This window comes from Drosophila novamexicana, unplaced genomic scaffold (assembly GCF_003285875.2).
Source record: "Drosophila novamexicana strain 15010-1031.04,08,12 unplaced genomic scaffold, DnovRS2.1 tig00001302-arrow-arrow-pilon, whole genome shotgun sequence".
In the NCBI taxonomy this organism is placed as follows: Eukaryota; Metazoa; Arthropoda; class Insecta; order Diptera; family Drosophilidae; genus Drosophila; species Drosophila novamexicana.
The window spans coordinates 404,275-422,748 of NW_020824849.1; the positions used below are offsets into that span (position 1 = coordinate 404,275).

The following is an 18,474-nucleotide window of genomic DNA, read 5'->3' on the forward strand; positions in this document are numbered from 1 at the left end:
AGGGCACACAAACAACAATAAATGAAAGAGGAGGCAGCAGTTGAGGGACTGTGAAAACTGTTCACCCGATGCAGTGCAGCCACTTGAATGCATTTCAACAACGTTGTCCCGACTAATCCGCAAAGACAACCAGATCCGAGAGGCCCGCACAATTCTCGACACTTGGCTGGCTGTGTCATATTGTTGTTCTTATTGTTGCGGCTGCCGTTGCACTGGGGCAGATGAAAATGAAAATGCGCAGCTCTCCGATTTGGATTCATTTTAACACAAAAGATACACACACACACAAACACACACACACAAACACACACACACACACAGAAATCATTTGGAGAGCTCGAGCTTTGGATTTGATGAATGCCAATTGTGATAGCTGTTGAAAGACAATTGTCATAATTTCTTGGAATAATAATTTTTTGTCATTTTCTGCTGCACACTGAAAAGTTAAATAGTTGAATAATTGCAGAGTCATCATTCGAAATTTATTTGCAGCACACGCTATTTACATTTCGCTCTGTCAATTTGAACTTTTCAACTCGTTTGACTGCAAATAATAAAGGAAAAAGAACAGAAAATAAATTGTAACTGGAAAAGTCAAACAAATTGCTATCAAGTTCGTCATTAGCTTTTTTACAGCTGAATTCCATTTATTACTATTAATAATATACATTTTTCTTCTTCGCTCTAATGAGCTGCCAGCTCGACAGCTTTCAATTGCGTTCACCGTTCTATTAAATTTGTTGTTGGCCCAATTTGCTGACGGCTCGTTTTTGATTGAATGGGTTTCCATTCATTTGACATTTGACTTACCGTGACGCGCTTCCTCGCCCTCGGGTGCATGTTGTGTTATTGTATTGAGCTCCTCCTCCAAGTCGACATGACAATCGGATACGTCCCAGGAGAGGAAACCTGCAAGTGACAGAAGCAGAGTGCAAAAACAGCAGGGTTTAGTCTCATATAAAAAACCATCACAAAAAGGACTTTGATATAAAAAGATGGAATCGATTTATTTAATCAGCTGAATGGCTTAATAGCCGATATCAGCGATGCCAAAGTTAAGATTAGATTTAATTTATTATATTTGAGAGTTTGTAAAGAAAACTTTTAAGTCATATTGAGCCCTAACATTAGATTTGGTTGACTTAAAGCTTTTGGATCTTTGGTACGAATAAACTAGTTGGAAGCTTAAACTTAAATAAATTATCTCACATAAAGCTTATAGCTTTTCAGACATCTTGTCTTGCTATGCTATTAAGCTTGTGTTACCTCTAGCTTTTTAGGCATACGCAAACATTTTAGAGGATTTATTTAAATTAAATGAATAGAAGCTTTAAAATGTATGTTGATCAGCTTTAATTTACTTTCATTTACATAAATCTTTATGCGACAAGCTTCAGCTTTCAAAGCACATCAAAGCTTTTATCAAGATTATTCCCACAGCTTAAACTCTTTAGACTGAAAAATTTCTCAGCTAAGCTAAATACGTTGCCTTTGGCAGACCACAATTTATTAATGAGGCGTTAAACGTCGCATATTTAATGACTGGAATTACTTTGCCGTTAATTTTTATTCATTGGGCAATTAAAGCAAGCTCAAACAAAATTGCTCTTATTAAATATTAATATTGTTCCTACAATGTTTCAATCAAGCTTTATGCGTTTTCTTTTAAAGTCTTATGCCTTGTAGCCATAACAACTGATGTTAATTTTCATTGAATTTTAATAGCCGTACTAGTTTAATTATTAGGCAAAGTATGCATTAGCATAGGCTCGTATTTCGCAGGTTTCAATGATAATTGCTGGCTTGCAACTGCACTTATTAATTAAGACATATCCTTGGACAGACATGAATGTGCACGCTGGTATTATGTTCGGAAAATAACAATGCATATTATTTACTTTTCTATTTATATTAGGGCAATGCATATGTAATGCACAAGTAAATACGTAGAAACTTTATTCGCCAGTAGCGCTTGTTGACTAGCTGTCATTTTGTTGCTTAAACTTGACGCTGGCTCATTTATCAAAGAGCGTATATTAAATATACGTTTACCTTATAGTTTATACTTCTTAATTTATTTTACAATAACATAATGTGTCTGTTGTTTTTGTAATTTGTTGGCATTTTGATAAATGGCCAACATGAGAAAGTAAAACGCAGAACGCAGCACTTGAGGCTCCTTCTGCGCATTACGCATACGTCATGGTGTGCACACACTCAAGCACATTAACTGTGTGTGTGTGAGAGAGTGTGTATGTGTGTGAGTCTGGAGTGTTGCCTTTATTATTGTCTTTTTTCATGTCCTTGCTTTTGATATTTAGTTGGCTCGCATGGAATTGCTTTATGTCTAAATATAGCTACCCCATGCCAGTGCCAGTTGGCCTTTTTAGTATTATGTCATTTAGTAAACAAATTAAGTCAGCCTTCATCTACAGTGAGTGGGTGGGTGTGCATGCGTGTGTGTCGGTGTCTATGTTTGTGTTTGTGTATTGTCGTATGGCAGGATACTTCAGCGCAAGTATTTGCAAATACATAGACCAAAATAGTTGCCCCACCAGACAAAGAAAGTGCATCATTAGCATTTATTTTCCTGTTGCCATGTTTAAACCTTTCCGGTTTTATTTGTACTGGTCAACTGCAGAGCTCTCCAATTTGCACAGAATAAAATAAATGTTTAGTTGCTATTTAATTTCTGACAAGTTTGCTTGCATTTGTAGCTGTTGTAAGAGCACTCGACTCCTAATTGCTGAATGGCCTTGCTTCTTTTTTAAATATAGTTGGTATATGTACATTCAAATAGACTCGTACTGTTGAGTCTTATTTGCGAATGTTTTCATTTTACCGTCTCGAGGCATAACTGCGAATTATTTCCAAGTCACGGCCGCTTTCGCAATTTAATGAGCAGCAGATACACGAGCATTCGTACTCCATGCCATGAATTACTTATTATAATGATGCCTTAATGAGCGCTTAACTTTCATTTTTTATGCCGGAATACTCTAGACTGCCTGATGTTAATGCGCATAAAGCTCACACAAATGAAGCTGTCAACTCAGGCAACGTGTTTGCCAGGACCACAAGGCATAAAAGTTGCACATACAGGTTGTAATCTCTTCTTCTTCTTCTTCTCTTTTTTTCTTCTTGAACCTGATTGCTTCATACCATTAAGCATGAATAACCATGTGAACCATGTGAAGACAAGGAACACGTGCGATTTTTAAATGTTGAAGTGAAAGTCTTAACTTGAAAGACATCGAATTTTATTACGCTTTTTATAATATATAGGACAGCCGGAGTGCATTGATGTGGAAAACCAGGTTCCCGAATCAAATCTAAAGCGGGAATCAGGTTCGAGTTGTAAACTTATTTTTTCTTTTTAATGTTTATTGTATTGTATCAAGCTGTAAACTGGATAAACGACAATTTATCTGGAGGTCTTATAGAGCAAACGTTTTGGTCTCACCTTAGACATCCACTACGTTTTCATCTAAGGTCGTTAACACTGTGTTACCCAATTTATTTTTAAAATATTTGCCTATAAGCATTAAGTATTGCGTGCTTAAGCAAATGAGAAAGTCTAACTTCAATGTAATTAATTGTCAACTTTAGCGAACTGTTTCGAGCAAATTTCTTTTCAAGTGTCTTCATCATCAGATTCAATAGCCAACCAAATCGCTGATGTCGCTTGGATCTCTAAGCCCAGTTCAACAAATGGTATTATTAATGCTGTTCCTGCTCTTGCTGTTGCTGTCTCTTCTTCTTTCTCTTTGGCTGCACACTGTTGAGCAATTTGCACAAATGGCTGGCAACAGCAACAAAAGCCAATGGCACAGAACAAAATTCAACAAAAAAAATTAAAAAGAAGAAATGCGCATAAACAACAACAGCATGCGGCATAAAAATTTAAAATCTTAACACTTTTCACACACACACACACACACATATAGAGGCACATGAGCCGGATCGGAATATTGTGCGGGCAAACAAAAAGGCGCAACAACAATAGGGATAAAGACGGAAGGGTCGTGGAAAAGGCAGCACCCAAAGCGCCTACAGCGATTGCACAAAAATAATGAGGAAACGCGCTGGATGTGCGCTGCCTTACATCCACACACATACAGGGTATGTGTGTGTGTGTGCATGTGTGTGTGTGTGTGTTGGACGCTCTCTTGAGCAATCATCTGGCGAATAAAGCCACTCAGACGCTGGGAACAGAGCTCGAAACGTAGCTCGCTGTCTACGGCAGAGTCTGAGGCCAGGTGGCGCCACAGTGCCTTGATGCATATGTGTTTGTGTATGTGTTCGTTCGCACAGTCATTAAGTATTTATGCGTTGATATCTGCGAGTGAGTCTTCAATTTTTCATGTGCTTCTGGCTTAGTGTGTGTGTGTGTGTGTGTGAAGCTGCTACTCATTTATTTATATAAGTTCTTGCACAGGTTCGCTTCAATGTCAAGTGTTTAATTTGTAACCTTTGCTTTTCGGAGCTGCTTGTTTTATTACTGAATTACACAATCAAATGAACAATACGCTACTCGTCTTAACTAATGTTATTAATTTTAATTAAGCTACAGCAATTCTCCTTGATTAGTTACAATGAATTACAACAATGAAATGTAAGGGCGTCCGACTGAGCGACACGTCTGTTGCAATGTCATCAAGAGGCACAGATATTACCAGATTTTATATGATCCCATATTGATGAGTTTGGTGCCCGGAGAAATTCGGAGATTTCAGCTTTGTATACTGTACGAAATAGTAGATTTTGTGAGTTTGACTCATTAAATGGCAAATTATGCTCAAAAAACCTCAAATGAAAATCTCTATGTATCGATCTTGATCTGCGCAAGCAATTCCAGCAGCTACCTTTCAAATTTCAAATCTTTAGCTCTTACTATCTCTAAAACAGATAAAGTGACACTTGGTAAGACGTGTCCCTATCGAGTGGACACTTTTTGTTGACCAAGGATTTGCTGTCCAAAGTGTCTTTTGCAATGCGCACATTATTTTTCTGGCAGTGAATTTCTTTGGCTTGCAGCAACAATACAAAATTGTATCATCAAGTCATTGTCAACAGCAGCTGACTAAGCCAAAATGTATTGAGTCAATGTCAACAATAAGCCAAATTTAATAAGAGCAAATAATACAATAAAGCTCGCCTTAAAGTGTTTACTGCATACTTATACTCTTGCACAGGCTATTATAATTGTCATCGAATTTGTAACGCATAGAAGGAGGCATATCTACCTACCCACCCAATAAGGTAAGTATACACTTACTTATATTATTGATCAGTATCAACAGCCGAGGCGATATAACAAAGTCTTCAAACTTTGCTTAGATTCTTCTTGCCGTTGCGGGCGGTTTGTGAGAACCACTATATCATTAAGTATATCAGCCGTGGGATCAATCGATCGAAAAAAGAAGTTCTTTCATAAAAAATTTATTTTTGTTTTTCAAGACATTTAAACCAAGCCTGGCACTTAAAAATTCTACTTAGCTGCTTACATTTGAGCTAAATCTTATTAAGTTTTATTAAAAAATAATCGGTAAAAAAAAAATAATGCGAAAAAAAATAAGTAAATTTCAATATGCTCCCCGCATGTCCACAAGAGTATTCAATCTTCTGCTTGCCGAGTATATATTTTTGTTCATGAATAAGGCATCCTTTGATTATGATAAGTTTGAGGCTTATTTATATTCAGCTTCTCTGTTATCCTTTGCGTTTTGTCACATAAATCAGCTTGTGCCAATTAATTACATTTCTTATCGCCAATTATGAATCGCTGTATGCGCTAAAGTTGTTGTCTTCATCTCACTTTCTCTCTCTCTCTCTATCTCTACAGAGACTATCTGCAGCTCGTGCACTCGCACTCGCTGTCGCAGTTGCTGTGGCCTTGGGCCTTTGATTTTAATTGCCTCGGCAGCACGACAACAAGTCAGGCGCAGTGTTCCCAGCTCCGGCTCGGCTGGCCCAGTCTGTGGGCAATCAGCTCGTCTATACGTCCTTATCGTCATCATGCTGCTTATCAGTTGTGTCCAATCAGGCCCAGTATTGTTTTCATTTGCATTTTCATTTTCATTTTCATTTTCTTGCACGTTTTCTCACTCTTTAAATCTGCTTTGCTTTTATCTCGACTCTTACAGCTGGGCCACTGAAATGTTTACAGCCACCAGCGAGTAATTCAAACTTGCAATGAGTGCGCAAATCAGTATCTACAATGGACTCTCACACACACAAGTCACACTCACACTCCCACCTACACCTATAGACACACACACACACCCACACCCACACACATACACTTACACACACTTGCTTTCCTAGCTTTTTGTTGGCTGTTTTGGCTTGTCAGCTGTTTTATCCCGCCAGTTGCCCGTGCTTAATATTCAACTTTAATGAACCCTTCCAATATTTAACGAGTGGTCTTTCTGTATTGTGAGTTGGGTTAGCTCAAAGTTCGAAAAACAAACAGAATTCCATTGAATACCATTTGGGGCCTTGTTTTAACATTACATTTTGTTTTACGCTCTAGTCTCTTCTAACTTTTAAAGGCTTATTTTTAGTTCTTTGCTTTTTTAGGTTTAAATCAAATATCATTTTTGCGTGTACAAGTTTTTTATATTACTTTTTTTAGATATCCTGACCACACTCAGCATTTACGAACTTCATTTACATAACTGCATAATGCTCCTAATATATTAACATAATCTTATATATGGGGAACGAACCGAAGTAATCAAGTAATCAAGAATATATTCAACAAACCAAGACTTAGCCAAATCCACGGCTCAAGGATGTGCAAAATTCGGTTGACAAACGGAAACTTAAGGTCAGTTATTAGATTGAATCCTGATGAAAAACAACACTGCTGTCTGCCAAAAAGAAAATCGAATCCCAGAAACAAAACAGTTCTTTCTTACTTTGCTTTTTCAGTTTTTCCCGATGTTAGAATATACATTATTGTTATTTTAAGCGGAATTTAGTATTTAGCCAACTCACGCTTTATAGCACTAATTGCAGCTGGCTGAGATGGATGCTTAGCTACTTATCTAACAGATATTCCACGGTGAGAGAAAAACAAGTTTACAATGCACATAAAACGCAATTAGGGGTCGTCGAGTGCTTAATTTCTTTTTAATGTATTTATTTATGCATTGCGAAACATTTGGCCCTTTGGCTGCAGTCTGCAGGCTTAAGGAATCCGGTGCTGCCACTGCTGTGGCGAGGGATGGGGGTCGCCAGGGGGGGGGGGGGGGGCAATGAGCGTGGATGCATCACATTCATTTGGCTGTGCAAACTTGTTCAACGCGCACAACTTCAAGAGCAGCCAACAAACGACAAGTGGCTTTTTAGCTACATCAAAATCAACACGCCGAACGCCCGCATCCGGCAGCTGACTGCCAGCCACGCCCCAATTGAGAAGAGCGAGTGGGGTAGTGGGGTGGGCGTCGAGTGGCTTTTAGCGCGAGTGCACAAAATTATGCAACTATTTGTGCAAACAAGTAGCACAGTTTCGAGGCCCCAACAACAACAAAAACAACGCTGACAACGCCGACAACGACAAACAACGATGACAGCAACTCAATCAGCAATTCTGCCTACGGGCTGATAGGGGGCGTGGGCCCGGCTCATAGCAACAGTTGACAACCCGCTCACTTTCGAAGCGGAAGTCAGCTGCCACCCGCCGCAGGCAGCCGCTTCGTCAGGTGACATGCCGCTTCAGTTGTGGCACAGTTACTTATTAGCAATAGACAAGCGCAGATTAATACCAATTGCCTATCCAAACGGTTAGCCTCATCACACAAACTATTTATCTTGCATAGTAAATGGAAACAGACAGTATTTGCAAATTTCTCTATTTTTAAATAGAAACAGACAAACGGTATTTGCAAATTTTGTCTGGCACGTAAATTTGCCGTGCTTTTCCAACAGCTTTTCTGATATTAAGATGCTTACACGATACAACTCTTATCTCCTCGCAGTGATATAACGCTTAGAACATCGCGAGATTATGTCGTTTTAAAGCGACATATGCTACGACATACACATATCCGTGCGGAGATATCACGTTTTGGAACGACAGAATCCAGTCAACCAGTCGGTCAGTCAGTCAATATATTAATCAGTCAGTCAGTAATTCAGAAGCAAATCAGTCAGTTAAACAATCAATCAGTTAGTCAATCGTTTAGTCAGTCAGTCCGTTACTTAGCCAATTAGCTTATCTTTAAACTATTCAGTCAATCAGTCAACCAGTTGGTCAGTCAGTCATAGTCAGGCAGTCAATCAATCAATCAGTCAGCCAGAAAGTCAATCGATAAGTCAGTCAGTCAGTCAGCCTGTCAGTCAGCCAATTAGCATTTTTTAAACCATTCAGTCAATTAGTCAACCAGTCGGTCATTCAGTCAAAAATACATCGGCTAGTCAGTCAATGTATTAATCAGCCAGTGAGCCAATAAGACAGAAATCAGGCAGTTAATCAATCAATCATTCAGCCAGTCAGTCAACCATTTATTCAGTCAGTCCGTCAGTCAGTCAAGGAATAACTATCATCAGATTCCGATTAAAACAATTTCGTTATGACCAAGAAATTTTATACACGGCTTTTGGTCAGTGGGCTTAAAATTTGACGCGACACAATTGTCACCTTCTCGAAGTAAATCGATTCTATTTTTATTCTTCACTGGGTTCCTTTATAATTCAAAAATTGCGTCAGCTCTTGGGTCATGCGTCATGCGCTCATTTATTTTCATTGTTGACTCATTTCGATATTTTAATGCGCCATCTGTGAGTGTGAGTGTGTGTGTGTGTGTGCTTTGTCCAACATGACGTATGCGTAATCTTATGAAGTGTTGCTTTAACCCAATGGCTAATCAATGTTAATGGCTTGCTGCAAATTCGACCAAAACCAGACGCTGTAAACAACATGTAAGCAGCACGAAATATCAAGGAAATGGCTAAAAAGGGACGGGGATGCTGCTGGGTAAAAACATCTGGGGCAAATTTTGCGTAAAAGTTTTCCATTGCGCGCTGTAACATGAGATTTGAAAAACAAATGCTAATGCGCACATTTATTAGAATTAGACACAGGACCGGGCCAGGTTCTCAAAATAAAACAAGTAAGAGGCTCTAGTCGAGAGCTCCCGACTAGGGGAAACCCTGAATCCTCTTCTTCCAATATCAAATACATATATATATTCTATTTTAAAAGCTATATGTCAAGTTTGGTGACTCTATCTCTTATTATTTCCCAAAATTGCCCAAAAAACAGGATATCGATATCGATTTTTATCGATTGCTTGGAAACGGAGTAAGTTATCGATTATCGGAAGCAAACTCGATCTGCGCAGGCACTAGGAGGACCTACATCTAAAATTTCTAGTCTCTTATAGGTTCTGAGATCCTTGCGTTCATACATACGGACGGACGGACGGACGGACAGACAGACGGACATGGCTAGATCGACTCCGCTATTGATGCTGATCAAGAATATATATACTTTATGGGGTCGGAGAAGCTTCCTTCTGCCAGTTGCATACATTTGGATTTTGCACAAATACAATATACCCTTATAGCCATTTTTGATGAGTTCAGGGTATAATCATCGAAAAAGTTTCGATTTTCGCACCGACCTCGATTTTGAAAAAAAACGTGACGTTTTGGAACGTCATATCTCCGCGCGGAGCTATGTCGATTTGGAACGTCATATCTCCAAGCGGAGTTATGTCGTTTTGGAACGTCATATCTCCAAGCGGAGTTATGTCGTTTTGGAACGTCATATCTCCGCGCGTATCTATTACCCGAGATCTATTACCCGAGAGCTGTTACCCGGGGTAGGTTCGAATATCAAAACTTTTTTGAATATTTTTTTTTTAAATCTCGGGTAAATATAATCTGATTTTAAAATATTATACCTTTTTGAATTCGTACGGATCCCTACTATCATATGGCATTCAGAAATTAAAAATTGATGGGTTGGAAAAAGTTGTTGACCAAAAAACGTTTCGCTTGTGAAATCAACCTTTTTTGATAATTTTTTTAGGCTATCTCGGCCAAATACTCTCAGATTTTGGAATTTTATACTATTTGTGACTCGTAAGGATCAGTACTATCGATTGGCATCAGAAAAATAAAAATCTAAATTTTGACCCAAATCGACCAAAAAGCAAGGGGTTACATCACGTTTTTTTCCAAAATCGGGGTAGGTTCGAATATCTCAACTTGTTTGACAATTTTTTGAAAATCTTGGCTAAATATAATCTCATTTTAAAATGTTATACCTTTTTGAATGCGTCCGGATCCCTACTATCATATGGCATTCATTAAAAAAAAGTCGTTTCGCTTGCAAAGTTCACCTTTTTTGGAGTATCTCAAGTGAGATACATTAAATTATGCTAAACGAAGTACTGTCCCAATCGAGCTCTCTCCACTGGATTTATTCAAGCCATATAAATAGGTAGCTTTATCTAAATCAATATACTTGCTTTGCATACCCAAGCCATTTGCATGACATCATATTAAACAAGTAAGAGGTTCTAGTCGGGAGCTCCCTTCTCTTCTTCCAACATCAAACGCATAAACAGGATAACGATATCGATTTTTATCGATTGCTTGGAAACGGAGTAAGTTATCGATTATCGGAAACAAACTCGATCTGCGCAGGCAGTAGGAGCACCTTCATCTAAAATTTCAAGTCTCTAGCTCTTATAGGTTCTGAGATCCTTGCGTTCATACATACGGATGGACGGACCGACAGACGGTCATGGCTAGATCGACTCGGCTATTGATGCTGATCAAGAATATATATACTTTATGGGGTCAGAGAAGCTTTTTGTTCTGCCTGTTACATACATTTGGATTTTGCACAAATACAATATACCCTTATCTCCATTTTTAATGGGTTCAGGGTATAATGAGCAACGAGCGAACACAGAAAATATAAGCCCATATATGTATATAGAAACCAACTGAAAGAAAGCTAAAATATGATATAATAAACAGAAGCACTCGCAAATTTGGCCACGTCGTGGCCCCGAAAGCTAGGAGCTTGGAAGAAGCGGGCCACTTACAAAATATGCAGCTGTCACACACAACACACACGAAGTACAACCAGCTCGAAGGCTGCTTAGAGTATCTGCAAATTGAAGGCCCGGTTGGGCGACGTATTCACATAATTTATGCCAGTTTATCGATTTACACAAAATATGACTAAGGCATTCGCACTGGCATTCAAATAAAATACTCACATTTTATGACCCTGCATAAATTGTGCATAAATGTTTGGTTTTGTGCAGACATAACTACACGCATATATAACATATATTATATGTCATTTGTGCATATTACGCATACGCCACGTAGCGCAGTAGAGCAAAGCTGAAGCCCAACACACATGTAAAATATATTCACATATATCCTACATTTTCTACACATTCAGATGGCACGTCTAATGCATTGAATGAACCATAACTCACTTGGTAAAGTGTTTATATTCTTGATCATATTGAGCTCTGTGATGAGGAACCTATTGCTTTTCTTTTCCAAATAAGAAAACTTGCTGTAATCACACAAAAACATAGAAGTATATATGTGAATAATCTTATGGACATAAGACTTCTATATCAAACTGATTTTTCTATGGAATCTTTTTTGATTTTTGGAAGAAAACAGTTTCAATATTACCAAGGTTTAATGTGCTCCTCTAAAAAATCTTTATTGCCACCGTATAAAAAATTGGAAAATTGTATTTACGAAACCTTTTTTGTCTTTACCAGACTCGGCAATTACAACATTCATTCGGATTCGGATTATCAATATAAAAAAATTGCCGCAAATCTGGAAAGGGTGTTTATTTTCCACGGCCGTGTTTACTTAATATTAATTGCATTCAAATTCTAATGAGATATTGCCTATTCAACCGTATAGTTATGGATCTGTAATATTGCACAGTCTGTATGGATATTTTTGTATTGCCTCACACTGGTTTACACTTTGAGAGTGCAATTTTGAAGCAAATACTGCATTAGTCGCATTTTGCACTTGGCCCCAGGGTCGCAGTCACATTCCAAACACCGCAGAAGAGTTTTGGCTGCCTGACAGAGACCAGACCAGGTTGCGTCAGGGGGGTTAGCGATGGGGGGTGAATAGTTTCCACCATTCGTGTTCTTATTTCGGTGCGAATACAATTCAGTTCACTGTTCGTAGCTCGCATTCGATTGCAGCGAAGCTGCTGGCAGCACATAAATCACAACACTTTACTGAACAAACGGGCAGCTGGAAAAGCAATGCGGAAGGGGTGGCGGGGGCTGGGCTAGTAGGGACATGTGCAGTATGTAGCTGGTACTGGCTGAGGCATCCTCGGGCTGGCACACAATCCCTTTTATTTAGTTTTGCTTTGTTTTTTTATTTTACCATATCTGCCGCATGTCACGTGTTCTCATGTGTTACACATGTGCCTGCCTAGCAACTCCGCCAACTCTTTAACCCCGAATACTAAAGCCAACCCCCCCCCCCCCCCTATACCCCATCCACCATCGCCATACTATTCCCGCACTGTGGACAGTTTGTTTATATTCGTTCGATTTTGCTGCCAACAAAACGGCAACGGGCAAAACATTTTTCAGACATTTCTGACACAGACTTGCGCCTGACAACTGACTGCCCGTATGTGTGTGTGTGTTTGTGTGTGTGTATGGGTGTGTGCGGCTCATCAAATAAAGCAAAGCCCTGGCACTGCAGTGAAGATACTAAAAATAAATTTGCACTGCGCGCAACTAACTTTCGGTTTGTCGACTGCAACTGGCAACACTTAAGGGACGCATGGGGAAGGGGCAAAGACCAGGAACGGGGGGCGGATTTGTTCAAAGGGAAGCAAACTTACTGCACCTGCAGCGAAACGATCCAATGTGGCATATTCTTATGAATTCCAGCTCAGAAGCACACATCAGACACATATGCACGTATGCACATATGCATCAAGGCGTGTGTTTATGTGCGTGTGTGTGTGTGTGAAAATCTGCATCTAAATCTAAATTTGAATTTGAATTTGAATGCGAATTTCCAGTTTGTTGGCGTCCACATGCTGACAAGGTCTCATGACATGGATTTTGGCACTGTGTACATAGCTGCTAAACTGCTAACTAAAAATAAACGAACACAAGAGGTTAAGCTTCACATATATTTTTTCCCCGCCGCTAAACTTGGTCTTACACAAAACTGGACACAAGCAGAGCTAGTTATATATATAGAGCAAGCAATATATATATTTGGGGCAGAGTAGCTAATGAAACGCCTTTAACATTTTACTACAAGCAACGCGCGAGTGCTGGGCTCAGTTTGCGTGTCGGCTTACAGATGCGTTGAATAATAGATTTGTCAGCTATACGAGCTGTAGTCGTAACTCTGTAGTTTCTAAATGAACGACTTTAATTAGCAGAACAAATAGCAGGGCTTAAATGCAAGTGGCTCAACTTGCAAATACCCTGTGCTCAGGTTTTGCTTTTAAACGTTTTTCCGCCCATTTTCCGCAATTGTTGGTGGATTAACCAAAATCCGTGTATAACAGTTTACTGTCAATTAAAGTAAAAAAAAAACAGTAGTTTTTATTCAACGTTTTATTACTCTTTTCCACACTTGTCCATAGAAAAAGGCTAGCCTCTGTTTGTTAAACTATGCCATTTGTGACATTTATTGAGTGCTCAATGCGCTATCTAATTGAGTATAATCTTGTGTTTGTGCAAATTGGTCATTTGGTGGGCTAATTGTCCATTCACAATTGGTTGGCAAATGCTCTACTAACAAATGCTACAGGCAGCTTGTCGTTCAAATAAGCGCTTGAGATAACAATTTCTTTAATTTATTTATTAATATGTGACAAATGCAAATACTCAGGCAAACATGTTTGTCTCCGCAGACCATTTTCCATTTGCCCCCGGACATATAATTTAATTTAATTCTCAAGTTTGACCAGCTCCTTGACACTGGCTGTTTTGCTGGTAAAATGTTACCTGCTAATTAGTGGAGGACACGCCCAAAATACACACAAACACAAAACTACACGAACAGGCTTTTGGCCATATTTTGGAAAATGAAACATTGCGACTTTCGCATAGATGCGATTTTCATGACAATTTACTAACATCAGCTCGAAATGTCTGCCTGGTCTCCAGTTGATATAAACTGTTTGCCACTAATTGACGAGTGACCCACACATATACTCATATATATACACACATATACACACACGCCCCAACACACAATAAGGGATATTAACAACCAAGCATACTTTTAACTTAATTAAGAAATTTTCAATTTCTAAGCTAACCTTCTATCTTTATGTATATAACTGGCCTCAAACTCGTTTTCCAATATCTTTGTTGAAATTCATTTTAGGGTTGTTTCCCACTTTTTGGAAAATCAATTACTCGTTGATGGAAATGGGGGTCAATGATTTGGAGGGTGAAGTTTCTAGTTCTAATTCAGTTTCTTAATACAAGCTAAAGATCTTCGCGTGAAACTATGTCGCCTTGAAACGGCATAATCTCTATATGATCAACGGAAGTGAATATGAAGTGAAGTGAATTCGAAGCAATATTCCATCTTTTAAAAACTTTTGACTACGCCAATCTGTTTCTTGAAGTCCTTTAACAGCTGTCAAGCTAATCAGAACTATATGGATTATTTCTCAATTTTTCAATTAAAAGGTTTGTTGGTTAGTTATGTTTCCCAATTGACATATTAATTATTGGAAAATCTATTTATTCATGTATCTATATGTTATATATCCTCATTCATCTTTTATCAATGTCAAGCAACACGCGTTTGCCAAGCAAAGCCTTTGTTAAAATTGACTGAATTCCAGCAGTTAGCTTAACCTATGCATGTATTAACTTGAAGTGCCATCAATTTATGTGCTGTAATTTAATCTGGGCACCATCTGAAACCTTTCGCTTGGCAGCGTTGTGACCTTTTTCAGCTGGCACACAACAAGGCGAGCACACGAGCCACACGAGCCACGGCCCGTGCACCTGCTCGATCGTCAGCTGATTTCTCGAGAGATAGGCGCTCTGCTCTACCACCTATTACATGCAGTTTTTGTGTAAGTGAGTGTGTCTGTGTGTGTGTGTGTGTAGTTTGAAGTGCAGTTCATGCGCCAACATTATAAATTTCAATTTCATGCCTGACTAACGGATAGCAGGCACAGCGGTAAACGGCTGCTAAATGTCAAGGGTTCACGGATGGCGGCCACAATACAAAATGCCTCAAGCAGCTTTAGAAAACCGGAAAGGGGGGATGGTCGATGCCAGCTATTCTGCTTATCTGCAACACCCATACAGACACACACACACACACACACACAGATATAGTGGCTGGGGCGTTGATGCGACAGCGATGGCAATAAAAACCAGTTACAATTTGCTCGGTCGCCTTTTTCTGTTGAATTTATGTTTCTTTGAAATGAATTTGTATTGAATGGCTGCCTGCTGATTGAGCAGCTACACACGCACACACACACCCACACCCCCACACACACAGGTGCAGGCAAAGCCAAGGAAATGCAGGCTTTTAACCACTTGCAATAAAGCCAAAAAGTCAATCAGCGCTTGAGCTGAAGATTGCCAGCAGGCGCCCAGAATGCAATTTGTCAACGATTTTTGCAATTTTCATGTGGGGCGACAAAATTCAATCTACACACACGCATACACGTGCCAACCCACACACATACACACATACAACGAGAAGATTCTAGGCAGATGGCCGTGGGAATCGTGGCCCGCATTTCATCATTCATTGGCTGACAGGAAATTGCGAAATTTGTTGCCCTCTCGACGAGGCGACGCGTCGCTGGTTCTAATTTCAATTTGCTCCACTTTGCCGAGCTCATGGGGCACCCAAAAGCAGGCGAGTATATATTACACACACACACACACACACACACACACACTCAGAGACTTTAATTAACATATAAACGCTTTATAATAGGCAATTTGGCACTCTTCTGGCAAAGCCCATTAATGCAGCCCGTTGGCAAAATTTAATCAAGCCAGGGCCCATTTACGAACACTTTTGTGGTCGCTGTTTTCCAATAAACATTAAACTTGAACTTTGCCAACACTGGCTTCAACGAATTTCCCATGACAGGCTAAGTTAGAGTGAGTACTAAAGTTTAGTTGGACTGAGATTAAGAAAATTTGTTACTTTTCAGCCAACCAATATTATTAATAATAACAAAAATGATAATAATAATAATAATAATAATGATTAACATAAGTAGTTGCTTTAAGACCTAACTAAGCCTGTTGGCTTAGTTAGAGAGAGGAACAATTGATGGAGCTTTGAGCTTAAAGTCATATTAAGGCCATATTTGCAAACGCATTCAAATCTATTTGCTATTGTCAGAAGCTCTTTAAAAACAAATTCAAGTAGATGGGTTGATCGTTAAAATTACATATAAAAGTACAGTAGGTTACAAATGTCACAACTGGTTGCAAATAGAGATTATTAAAATTATCTAGCTGGAGCTTACTTAAAGTTGATCGATAAAAATAGTATTACACATGTCGTTAAACTTATCAATATGTATGTTAGTCTAAACCTGTTTTATCGATTTGTTTAAGGCCCGTACTCAATGTTATTTCTAATCAAGAACATTTGAATAAAAAACTACCTAAGCCTGAAACGAACTATACGCAATATGCACCCTTTTTGGATGATAAATACAGGTCAAAGGTTGAACGAGCAAGATTTCAGGTGTAAGCTTATAGGCAAAGATCTTTAAGAACATTCATTTAAGACGTATTTAATACTTTTCGCAAAAATCATTACTCCTTGGTGGAAATGGTGGTCAAAGATTGGGTGGGTACAGTTTCGGCTACAAATTCCTTTCCAAGGATATGTTTGAAAAGTAACGCCAATGCAAGTTACAGATCTTTATACTTTGCTCTAACGATCATTTCAAACTTGATTTACGAAAGCAACCTTAAGGCATTTTACATACGCTTTAAGCATGATTCGAACCATCGAAAAAGTTGGCTGGGTTTGCAGCGTTGACATCTAAATCAATATCAATTTAAACTGAAAGCACGTTTAGTAAGAGATTTTATGCAATTTTAAATACTTAAGGCAACACTCTAAGCTTAAAGCACGTTTACCAATTTGGCCAGATCATTTCAACAGATTTTACGGGATTTAATTTGCATTGCTATGGTCAGCAGCTGGGCTATATTGAAATTGTTGGCCAAGAGTACATTGATAGCTGCCTGCTTTTAGGTGCTGCTGCTGTTTGGCCATGTGTCGCATTTTGGCAGTCGACCAACAAAAAAAGTAAGCGAAGACGAAAACTGGCAACAGCAAATGGAAATCGCTTGGTGATTATGCTAGCTGCTTTTAATTTCGCAAATGCGCCCCCCAAACGCCCCCCAAACGCAGGCAAGGCCGTGGAATCAAGGTTCCCATTTGGTTGCTCTAATCAAATCAAATGCTCCCCGTGCCACTCAGGGACGCGCGGGACGTTGCTCTTCTTTGGTTGTGCTCTGTGTCGTTTAGGGCAGGTGCTGCGCCATAAAAAGGTGCACATAAAATTACAGAAATGTGCGGCAAATATGTAATAAAAATTGCAATTCGAGCTGCGGCCAAATCGCAAAATGTATCTGTCAGATACATATTATGCATAACATATTTACGGTCATTGAAGTGAATTCAAATTTGATTTGCTGCCGCTGCCGCTGCCTCTGCCGCTGACGTTGCGGTTGATGCTCCGCTTTGTGTGGCACGTGGGCAAGCCAAGAGCAGCGCAAAAAAGTGTGCTATGGTTTTTAGCTTTGACAAGCAACTGACAGGCGACAAACCGGCAACAAACTTGCCGCTAACCGTGACAACCCCTGAAATTTATGAGCGCTACGTCAGCTGCCAATTAATTATGTATGTTCATGTGTACAGCAACAACAACAAAAGCAACAACTAAAACACATAAAGAAGGGCGAACCCAACATCCCCAAGCTGTGCACAGAAACCAATCGAATGAGCTCTGTTGACTCAAATAATTGAAGTGTGACATGAATTATTGCCTGTGCGAGCAGCTGGCGCCGTCAGGACGCTTCCACGTAGTCAACGAGCTCGCAAAAACTTCCATATAAAGAAAAAGGCAAAAGCAGCAAGCCGAAGCAACTATGCTCTCACCTAACCAACACATATGTATAACAAGGCAAGCCAATTGAGAACTGATTGCGAATTACAATTTGGTAATTTTAAATGCATCGAGCTAGTAGCCCAAAAATAGCTGAAATACCATCCGAAGTGAACCAAATTTTTTTCAAAAATTCGTTTGGTTATAACCAAAAAAAGCTTTTAGGGCAGATCCAGCATCAAAGCATAAATAATTGTGGCCACAATGATTGTATTTGTGGAACCTGATTGTGGGGCTGCCAAGTTTAGGTACAGATCAAATTCAGTCCACATTTTCTACATAAAAATTTT

At 39.2% G+C, this 18,474-nt stretch overlaps 1 protein-coding gene across 2 annotated transcripts in view; it reads right to left on the bottom strand.

Annotated features, from left to right (window-relative positions):
• Positions 1 to 18,474, bottom strand: part of LOC115767012 (microtubule-associated protein futsch) — a 55,737-nt gene that overhangs the window by 26,615 nt on the left and 10,648 nt on the right. For both annotated transcript variants that reach the window (XM_030711135.1, XM_030711134.1), the window contains exon 2: positions 811 to 909. In XM_030711135.1, coding sequence (XP_030566995.1) covers positions 811 to 909 — 99 coding nt within the window. The remainder of the gene's footprint in view (positions 1 to 810; positions 910 to 18,474) is intronic.